The sequence below is a fragment of the Monodelphis domestica genome, chromosome 6, assembly GCF_027887165.1.
Source record: "Monodelphis domestica isolate mMonDom1 chromosome 6, mMonDom1.pri, whole genome shotgun sequence".
Taxonomy (NCBI): Eukaryota; Metazoa; Chordata; class Mammalia; order Didelphimorphia; family Didelphidae; genus Monodelphis; species Monodelphis domestica.
The window spans coordinates 70,470,540-70,482,384 of NC_077232.1; the positions used below are offsets into that span (position 1 = coordinate 70,470,540).

At 34.3% G+C, this 11,845-nt stretch overlaps 1 protein-coding gene across 1 annotated transcript; it reads left to right on the forward strand.

Annotated features, from left to right (window-relative positions):
* Positions 1-3,499: 3,499 nt before the first annotated feature.
* Positions 3,500-4,829, forward strand: LOC100027869 (olfactory receptor 508-like). The gene has a single exon (XM_001378007.3). It carries the CDS (start codon positions 3,891-3,893, stop codon positions 4,827-4,829), a length of 939 nt encoding a protein of 312 aa, XP_001378044.3. The 5' UTR covers positions 3,500-3,890.
* The last annotated feature ends 7,016 nt before the right edge of the window (positions 4,830-11,845 follow it).

Here is an 11,845-nt window from a genome sequence, read left to right on the forward strand (position 1 = left end):
CTAGGAACTCCAGTTTACCATAATCTGAGTTACACAGCCTCATTTAGATATATGTATAATATTGATGGGTTGTGAACTGACCAAAATGAATCTGATGAGGTGATGAAGACATTCTTCATACCTAGTGAACATTGTCCCACCCAAAATTGCCACATATTGATGCCAGAATGAGAGCTTCTATGGCACATAATACTAGATTGGATATGCTGCCATTCAATCCTGTCTTTTACTTTTTAAAAATCCTGGATAAATATAGACAAAGAAAAAAGTAAATGAAGGCTCCAGAGAATTTGTAAACTTCTCACATAATTCCTCTGTGTGTTTGTAATTTTCTTAATCCCAATAGATTTCAAATGGCATTTTAATGACGCAAGTTATATTCATTGAAAAGCTACTCAAGGAGTGATAGCCCAAATGCTATATAAAACAACATAAATATGTGAATATCATGTGAAGATAACTTCAAGTCTAAAGCTATCATTTTATTGCAACAATAGATATCACTGCTATTCTTCATTTTGCTTTACAAATATTTAGACCTGACTTTTTATTTGTAGCTCATATTAAGGAGGCCTTTGTATTTTACTGTTAAGGACTTTATATTGATTTCAGGTGTGCATGAAGCTTTAATACATTTCTCTCTCTCTCTGTTTTTCTCTGTCACTCTCTGTCTCTCTGTCTCCCTGTCTCTCTCTCTATCTATCTCTCTGTCTGTCTCTGTCTCCCTGTCTCGCTGTCTCTCTGTCTCTCTGTCTCCCTGTCTCTCTGTCTCTGTCTCTCTGTCTCTCTCTCTCTGTCTCTGTCGCTGTCTCTCTGTCTCTGTCTCTGTCTCTGTCTCTCTCTGTCTCTCTCTCTCTTTGTCTCTCTCTCTCTCTGTCTCTCTCTGTCTCTCTCTGTCTCTCTCTCTCTCTCTGTCTCTCTCTCTCTGTCTGTCTGTCTGTCTGTCTGTCTCTGTCTGTCTGTCTGTCTGTCTGTCTGTCTGTCTGTCTCTCTCTCTCTCTCTCTCTCTCTCTCTCTCTCTCTCTCTCTTTGTTTCAGTGAGTGAGATTCATTCCAGATTTTGGTTCATGTGTCTGGTCCCTTGTAGTGCTATAAAAAGTAAAAGATTTGGGAGTGAGGTATGTGCATGGAACATTATATAAACATCTTAGTAATTAAATTGTGGTTGACCACAGATCTTATTGTACATCTGGAAACACCACTACAAACAGTAAGTACTTGATAGAATATGATTAGGTAAGGATACTTACATGAAGGTCTCTCTATATACATAGGTTATTTATTTCCTGTGCTTTGCCCCACTTCTCAAATTGTAGCTTTGGGAGGAGGAATTTCACTTATTTAGTTACTGTTTGTGCAGTGGAAAGAGAATTGAAATTGAAGTCAGGAGAACTCGATTTTAATTCTGTGTCTGAATTTTACTTTCTGCAACAATGATCACAGGCAAGTGACTGAATCTCTGTGTTCCTCAGTTATCTCATCTATAAAATGAGAATAAATATTTTCCTCCAAAAACTATGATAGGAAAGTAATTTAATGAAATTTACATTCTGATGTCATTATCAATGATCCTGTTTTCAGATAATTATACTGCCAATGTGAATGAGGCTTTCAAGTCTGTTTCATTGCTTTGAATTCAACTATATTTTTTATGTGTTCATTTTGCACAGGACCCTATTGTAGGTACTGGAGATACAAAGGAAATAAAATGAAAAAGAATCCTTAATCTTTTGGTGTTTACATTCCATTGGTGAGGAAGTGATAAAATATTTACACAAATAAGTAAATACAAGATAAATTGAAGAGGGACAGAGTTTTAGAAGCTAGACTCCATGTAAGTTGTGATTGCCTAGGTGAGACACAAAGGAAGCTTGAGATTCTAAGAAGCAGAAATGAGGTGCTGAATTTTGAACTTAAAGAAGGTAAGAGAGATGCAGGTAGAATTCTGAGTCTGAGGAAGAGTCAATGGGCCAGTTGGATTGTAATACAGAGTATGTGTCTAAGTGTAAAATGAAATTTAGATTGAGATTGTGCAGGATTCTAAATATGAAGCTGAAGAAGTGTTCTTTTATTCTCAAGGCAATAGGGACCTTTTCCAGAGTTGCGTAAACAAATGACATGGTCAGCCATGGGCCTTGGGAAGATCATTTTTCAAGTTTTTGAAGAATAGTTTTGAGGAAGGAGAAAATTAATTTCAAATTAAGAGGCTTTTGTAATAGTCCAAATGAGAGAAGATGAAAACTCAAGTTAGGATAGTGGTTATGTGAGTGGACAGAAGAGGAGATGAGATTAAGTTGTGGATATCAAAGTGGCAGGACTTGGCAGTTGATTGGTTGAGAAAGGAAAGATGGAGAGAGAAGAGTTGAGATTTATTCCATGATTGCAAACCAGCGTAATTAGAAGGGTAGTGGGAAGATGAAAAAAATAATAAATTATGGAGATCAGTGATTGTGGATAAGATGAGTTTTCTTTTGGACTCCAGTTTGAAATTACTTTGGACATGTATATACAAATGTCCAATAATTTGTCATGTCTGGATTGGAGTCCAGAGATGAAATATAGACTTTGAAATCATCTCAATAGAAATGTTAATGACACAGGAAACTAATTAGCTAATTGGGAAGCTATAGAAATAAAGGAGAGGAGCTAGGACAGAGTCTGTGCCATATCCATCATAAGGAGACTGCACTGCAGCCATGGGAAAAGGAAGCTGACAAGGAAAGGTCAGATAGGAGTTTTTCAATAGGGAAAACATGGGGTTGAAAAAGGAGAGATGGGATTAGTGGAGGAACTAGAGGAGTTGGCACTAGGCAAAAGGACAATCTTTTTTCAGGAAATGGAGCAGATAGTTAGGGAATGATATTGAGGAGTTTACAAATGTAGAAGAGAAAAGAACACGAGGATGGCCTTTCCTTGGTCAGAAAAGTAAGATGCAAGAGATCAAAAAGGTAAGATGCAAAAAGTAAGATATAGTTCAGAGGCAAGAGTAAAGTGGAACTTGTGAAATTCACCCTGCATTCTACAGTATTTTATTTTTCATAAAAATATTTTTTCATGTGGTTAGAAAGAAAATATAGTACCATAGACCCATAAATGAGTGTTACAGTCAGGATATTCTCCTTGCTGAACAGTATCTGAATGTTTTATATCTTCTTTATAGAACATAGAAGAGAATAACAATTAGTTTAGGGAAGAGGAAATTAGAATATTCCATGTAAAAAAGCAATATTTTAGAAAATTTCTTTCATTTTAAATATAACAAACATCGAGAAATACAATTAAACACAGTTTAGTCTTTAAACATATGATATATATCTATCTATATATATGCAACATTGTATTTCTAATTTTTCTTTTGTGCATTTTGAATTTTTTTTATTCCTTCCTTCAACTCCTGTCTATCACTCCCCACTTACCTACCTCTCCCCACTCACATTGGGAGATCTCCCTTGTAAGAAATGTGGATAATGATGAAACACAAATCAATAGATCAGTCATATCTCAAAGTGCATGTCTTATTCTCTAACTCTAATTACTCACACCTCTACCAAGAATCATGTGGTAAATATTCCTGGTAAGTCTTTTAAAGATATAATTTGTCACTACTTTGGTCTGAGTTCTGAGATCTTTCAAAGCCGTTTACCTTCTAGTGATTATTGTGATAATCACATATATTGTTCTTCTACTTCTCCCTAGTTCATTCCATATCAGTCAACAAAAATGTTTCCATATTACTACTTCAAAGGAGACACATTCATTACTTGAATGGGCTTGTAGGAGGTGCTCAGTGAATGTGTCCTAAATATGTCAATAGATGTAGCCAAAACTTATTTCTGTGATCTCTTTTAATTTCTTTTTCTTCTGTCTAATAGGCACACTTTCCAGGACAGATGTCTGGCAATAACTGCACTGCTGTGACTGAATTAATTATTTTGGGGTTGACAGATGATCCAGTTTTATGTATCATCCTCTTTGTGATATTTCTAGGTGTCTATGTTGTCACAGTGGTTGGTAATCTTAGCATAATCATATTGATCAAAAATAGCTCCCAGCTTCACACGCCAATGTACCTTTTCCTCAGTCATTTGGCTTTTGTCGATATCCTGATTTCTTCATCTATCACACCTCTAATGCTTGTGAACTACATTGAGGACATAACCTTAATCCCTTTGGGAGGCTGTTTGGCCCAGATGTTTTGTGGATGCACCTTTGGGATTTCTGAGTGCTTCCTGCTGGCTGTGATGGCCTATGATAGGTATGTGGCCATTTGTAGCCCCCTACTTTATTCCACCAACATGTCTACTAGGGTCTGCTCTCTGTTACTCACCACATCCTACCTAGGTAGTTGTATAAATGCTTGTATATTTACTGGTTGCTTATTGAATCGGTCCTTCTGTGGATCCAATGAGATTAATCATTTTTTCTGTGATTATTCACCACTTCTAAAGATTTCCTACTCCCAAGATGATCTTGCTGAAGTTCTTCCTGCTGCCTCTCTTGCAACAATACTTATGATAACAGTGTTAGTTATCGTAATTTCCTATGTATATATCCTCTTCTCTGTTTTGAAGATAAGCTCTACTAAGGGGAGATCCAAAGCTTTCTCAACTTGCACTTCCCACCTGACAGCAGTCACTCTGTTCTATGGAACCCTTACTTTCATTTATGCAATGCCTAAATCCACCTATTCAACAGATCAGAATAAAATGGTGTCTGTTTTCTATAGTGTCATGATCCCCATGCTGAATCCCCTGATCTATAGTCTAAGGAACAATGAAGTAAAAGGGGCCTTGAAAAAACTGATGAGTAGAAAATACTTTTTTTCATGAATTCAATTCAATGCATTCATTTAAAAAAAACTTATTTCTATTTATTTTAAATATTCTTTGTTCAAGGCTTTAGTTCTAATTTTTCTCCATTCCGACCAACTGCTGCCACACCTACTGAAAAGGCAAGCAGTATATCAATGATATATTTTATATCATAGAAAACACATTTCCATATTACATATAAATTGAATTTATCAGCTCTCCCTTTTCTTATCATACAAGTTCTCAGGAAATGTATTGGATCATTTTTTACATCAGAATAGCCAAATCTTTCATTCTTATATTGCTACTATTCTCACTCTTCACTCCTTTTTGTATCAATTTATATAATTCTTGCCCTGTTTTTTTAAATCACCCTGTTGTCATTTCTTATGGCACAATAGTATTCTATCACATTGGTTGCATAATTTGTTTAGCCATTCCCCTATTTATAAATACTCTTCAACATTCAATTCTTTGTAATTATAAAAAGAGTGACTATATATATATAGTTTTGTATATGTAGATCCTTTTCCTTTTCCTTTGATATATTTGGAGTCCACACCTAATAGTGGTATGTCTGTGTCAAAAGTTGTACATAGGTTGATAGAACTTTACATGTTGCTTTATGTTTTTCTCCAGAATGATTAGACTAATTCTCTACTCTATGACTAATTCATTCCATATCTTTCCTTCTTCTCTATAGAATTAGTGGTTTCTGATAGTTGTGAAGTGGTGCCATAGAATTATTTTAATTTTCTTTTCTTTAATTAATAGTGGTTTAGTGCATTTTTCATAAAATTATAGAAAGCTGAATTCTTCTGAAAATTTCCTGTATATCCTCTGACATTTATCAATTGGGGAATCGCTCTGATTTTTTATAAATTGGACTCAGCTCTAAAATCAATTTATTTTTAAGAAATGAAGCGTTTTTTAGAGAAATATGCTGTCAATTTTTTTGATTTGCCATTGTCTATGCATCATTTTGCATAATGTACTTTCTTTGATTATGTCTTCTATAAGGTCTATTTGTGCTTTAGCTTTGGTTGAGATTATGAGTTACCTTTTTCTTTTTTACTTCAGCAGCAGACTATTAGATTTCTCCCAGCCCTCTCTTTTAAACCTATGTGTGTCCTTTTGTTTCACGTGTGTCTTTTATAAATAACTTATTGTTGGTCTGGTTTCTAGTTCATTCTATTACCTGGTTCCTTTTTATCAGTGAGCACAGCCCATTCACACCCATAGTTATGATTACTGTGTATTCCCTCCATGCCATTTTCTCCTATTTCATTCTTTTTTGTTATTCTGTCTCTTCTCAAAAGTCTACTTGTAAGCACTGTCTCCCTTAATCTGCCCTCTCTCTTATCACTCACCCAATCTTTCTCTTATCCTCTTCCCCTCTTAATTCCTTATTGGGTAATTTCAATTTCTATATATAATTGAGTATGTGTTTGTGTACATATATGTATAATATAAATATTTGGGTGTATATATTTGGATGTATATCTATATACCCATATATACATATATGTATATTTATATATATTCTTCCTTCTTTGAACCAATTCAAATGAGAGTGAAGGTCAAATATAGGCTACAGTTTCCCATTCCTCTCTCCCATTGTAAGAGCTCTTACTTTTCCAACCATTTTATGTAAGAAAAAATTTTCCATGTTGTCTCTCCCTTCTCCCAGTGCATGTCTATTTTTGTCCTCTAAATTTTTTTGAGATCATTCCAATATAATTGACTTACACTCATGACTGGTAGCTGTAATGTAATATAAGATTCTCTTAACTAACCAAATAATGATAAAATTCTTAAGAGTTCCGTGTATTATCTTCCCATATAGGAATGTAAACAGTTTAACTTTATTGAGTCCTTTATGATTACTCTTTTGTGTTCATGCTTTTTATGCTTCTCTTGAGACTTCTCTTTCAATGTCAAATTTTCTATATAGCTCTGATCTTTTTATGAGGAAGGCATAGAAATCCAGTATTTTACTAAATGAAAATTCTACCTCCCCCACTTCCTGCCCCCCACCCCAAGAGGAGTATACTAAATTTTGCTGGGTAGATTAATTTTGTTTGTAATTCTACCTCTTTTACCTTATGGAATATCATATTCCAAGCCTACACTCCTTTGAGAAGCAAGGCACTAAATCATGTATGATCCTAAATGTGGCTCCACAATATCTAAATTGTTTCCTTCTGGTTGTTTACAATATTTTCTCCTTGATCTGAGAGATATGGAATTTGGCGACAGTGTTTCAAAGAATTTTTATTTTGGGATGTCTTTCAGGAGATGATCAATGAATCCTTTCCATTTCAATTTTACCACCTGTATATAAATTATCAGGACAATTTATATTAATAAATTAGTGAAATGTGATAGCAAAGCACTTTATATAACTTTGTTTTGCAATAATTCTTAAATTATCACCTGAATATATTTTCTATGTCAGTTCTTTTTCCAAGAATATAGTGCACACTGTCTCAATTTTTTATTGTTTTGACTTTGATTTTTCATTCTTAAACCCTTAGGAACTCATTAGCTTCCACCTGCCCAACACTAATTTTAAACAATCATTTTCTTTACTGAAATATTGTAAAACTTTTCCCATTTGTCCTGTTCTGTTTTATAACAGTTCTTTTCTTCACTGAATTTTTTATTTCTTCTTTTCCATTTGGCCATTTCTGTGTTTTAAGGAGCTCCAATATTCAGTGGATTTTTTTTTATTCTTACCATTTTGTCGATTCTTTTTTTACAGATTACACTTTCTTCATTATTTTTGGTGTTTCTTTTTACCAAGGTGTTGATTCACTTTTCATAATTTTTTTGCATTGCTCTCATTTCTTTTCCAAGTTCTTTTTCTCTACTATTCTTACCTCTTTTTTAACCTCTTCCAGAAGTTTTTGTTGTGTTTGGGTCAAAATAGGATTTCATTTTGAGGATTTTTTTTATGTCTCCACATTGTTTTCTTCTTCTAAATTTATGTCTTGGCTTTTCCTGCACTTCAAGTAGCTTTTTGTGGTCATTTTTTTCTCATTTTTTTCAGTCTAGGTCTTTACTTTGAATTTTTTATTAATGATGGACTTTGCTTACATGAGGGTTGGGAGACACTGCTCCAACCTTCAGCATTTTGAGTGCTCCTGTTATCAGAGCTTGTTCTGGGAGTCTATAAATTTTTGTTGTTTCCAAGGTTCTTGAATCCTGGGAGAGGTATGGCCATTGCTCTTCTAATTATACTCTGCTTTTTGTCCCCTGCTCCCCTGTGATCAAGCACCACCATTCTTCTTTATCCTGTAACTGAAAACCAGAATTGTGTATGGGCAATAAAGTTTCCAATCAGTGCCATCAATACCCAGCAGCAACAGAAGGTATTCTTTCATTTCTTTTTGACCAGTTGGCCAACATCCTTACTGTCTTTCAGCTAAGAGTTCTTGAAACTGCTGCTGCTGAAGCAAATATTCTTTGTCATGAGCGGGGTCTTGATAGGCCTCCACCCCAATGTCACCAAATTCTCCTGTGGACCCTTTAAATTTCTTGGGCCAGAAAAAATGTCTCACTTTGACCTTTTGTTGTTTTTGTCACTCCAAAATTTGATTCAAGGTTTTATTTTACAGTCACTTGTATAGAAATCTTGGGAAAATCCATCTGGGTGACCATTCTTAATCTGCCATCTTAACTTGACAATTACAAGTATGCATTTTTTCTTTACATACACCACATTTATTACAATCATCTATGTCAAATAAAAGGGAATGAATGAGGCAAAGTTTTGTAAGATACTTCCTCCCATTCCAGAAATACTTGGTTCTCCTCAAAATTAGGATCTAGCCAAGAGATTTGGGTGGACTAAGAAGATACTATAAAGGAAGACTCAGTAGTTGGACTAGGTAATAATGGAAGATAGTCTGATAAAAAAGGAGGGGAAATAGCAGGATACCATGTGAGCTCCACTGTTTGGAGAGATGGGTCATATGTATGGTAACAATTAGTTTGACCTTCTTGGCCTTGAGCTAATACAAGTATGTATTAAACCAAGAATGTACATGTTCTAGGAGCTCTGTTAAGTTTTAGGGATACAAGGATAAAAAGGAAGCAATTACAGTGTATACGAATTCAAAATTTAATTGATATAATAGATATGATTCAGCAACATCAATAAAAGCATTTTAGAAAAAATTCATTTTAATAGGCTTAATTTGTGAATTTAAATTTTGATTGCAAAGATCTGATAATATATGTAAATTTTGAGCAATCTTAGACCTCCTGCCTTAGACCTTCCCATCAAAGGATGGGAAGAAGTGTCTTCTCAGACTTCTTATTTCAGTTCATGTTTATTTTTTTTATCATTTGTAGCATTTTCTATTTGTTTCTGTGAGTTTTCTTTTCATTTACATTGGTGTAGTCATTTTGTGAATCACTTTCTTGACCCTGCTTGCATTACTTTACATCAGTTCATATAGATTTTTTCCTTCTTGCTGTCTCAATTTAATACTCCATGCACCGTGATTCATTTATCCATTCTTCAGTTAGAGCATCTATTTCATTTTTAGTACATTGCTACTACAAAATAATAGCTATAAAATTTTGGGTTTATGTGATAACTATTCTTTTATCAATGGCCTTTGTGGCATAATATGCCTGTAAATATTATTCTTTTTTTCTATGGGATATATTATGATTAAAATTCTCTGGATTAGGTTTTAAAATTTGTAATTCTTTAAAAATTAAATATTAAAACAATCAATTAAAATACTTAGAATGCAAGCCAGAGAAAGAAAAATCATTCACCAAATATGGTCAGTCTTTTTCTCAGCCACCTTCTCCCATTGCCACCTATGCCAACTGCAAGCCAGACTGCTCACCTATTCAAACTGTGGTGCCAAAGAAAAGAGATGGGACTTCCAGATGCCCAGTCACCACCATCAGACATTTAGAATGGCCACATACATGCATGTGTACTCTTCTCTACCTGACTCTGCCTTGCTCATTTGATAACAAGTCACCACTCATGAGGCTTTTTTATATATTAGCAAAGAACTTATCTCAACCCTGCTTCAACAAATGTGGGAGAAGCAGAATTATATCTTCAATCTTAAAATCAAACTTTTTTCTCCTTTAAAATTCAAAAGTTGCTCTGGGGTGCCAAAAAAGATTGCAGTTCAATATTAAATTTCCCCAGATAGCTCCTAGGAAAAGGTGAGGGAAGAGACATCATTGAAGAAATCAGTTTAAGTAAAAATAAAATGTATCAGTAAAGAAGCATTTAAAAAATAAAAAAATATCATAATCCTACTTTTGCAGTCTTACACTTTACTGAATACTTTAAATGCAGCATAACAAAAGAATAGTTTCTTTTTTGCATGTAGTAGTTAGCATTGTATTTCAATTCAGTAATACTTACATGTAAAAACAATTGTTAAAAATTTATTTTCTTGCAAATCAAAACAACATGGAGATACTACCTCACACTAAGCAGATCAACCAATATGACAGTAAAAAAAATGTTGTAGGGGTTGTGGCAAAATAGGACACTAATGTATTCCTGGTGGAATTGTGAATGGATCCAACCATTCTAGAAGGCAATTTGGAACTATGCCCAATAAGCTTTAAAAGAATGTATACCCTTTGATCCGGCAATACCACTGTGAGGTTTTTACCCTAATGACATAATAATGAAAAATGTTTATTCAAAAATTTTCATAGATGTACTCTTTGTGGTGGCAAAAAAAAAATTGGAAAATAAAGGGGTGTCCCTCAATTGGGGAATGGCGGAACAAATTGTGGTATATGATGGTGATGTAGTACTACTGTGCTGTGTGGAATGATAAATTGGAGGATTTTGATATGAACTGGAAAAACTTCCAGGAACTGATGCAGAGTTAAATGAGCAGAACCAAGATAACACTGTATGCAGAAAGTGACACATTGTGCAACGATACAATGTAATGGACTTTACTAATATAAGACTATCCCAAGGGACTAATGAGAAAGAATGCTATCCACATCAAGAGAAAGAACTATGGGAGTAGAACCAGAAGAAAAAAAAATGACTTATTTGTTTATATGGATATGTGATTTGGGGATTTCATTAGAAATGTTTCCTCTATTGCAAAAATGAATGATAAGGAAATAGATATAAGTGATAATATTTGTATAACCAGGTGGAAGTGCTTATTGGATCCTTGAGAGGTGGGTGAGAGGGGAGGAAAAGAAAATTAAATATGTGAACATGGAAAATATTTAAAAAATAAAAAGTTATGAAATAAAATTAATTCATTTTTTAACATTTTGAGTTCCAAATTCACTCTCTCCTTTCCTTTTTCCCTCCTTGAAATACTAAGCAATTTAATATAGGTTATAAATGAACTGTTATATAAAATATTTCTATATTCATCATATTGTGGAAGAATGTCACCCCTCACACACTTACATACACATACACACACACACATGCTCATGTGCATGTAATGCACACACAATTATGAAGAAAATAAAGTGAAAAAACAGTATACTTTGATCTTCATTCAGACTCTATTCGTTCCTTCTGTGATTGTGGTTCCTATTTTTCATGATGACCCCTTCATAGTTTTCTTGAATCATTATAGTGTTGAAAATAGCTAAATGATTCATAATTAATCATGATGGTAATGTTGTGGAGGAGAGATGGGAAAAAGTCTGCAGCAAATGATGGAGAAGCAAGGGCTGCAAAACTGTCAATCAAGATGGACATTCTCTTTGGAATGAAAACTGGGGAATGACAGTTGGAAAAGAAGAGGCAAATTAAAAATACTTGGTCTTTGCCCTTGAAACAGAAAGGAGAAAGGATAGAAAGTCCTGCTCTCTGATTTCTCCCTATAATACTCCAGTGACTGAATCTTCAAGACCTGTTGGCCATTTCCCCAAATCTGGACTCTATTCCACTGTCCTGCAATTTAGGAATTGTTTTAGGATTAGGGAAATCCCAAACCCTCTCTCCCTTCAACTTCTTTACCTTTCCCTTCTCCTAAATAAAACCCTTACTTAAACAT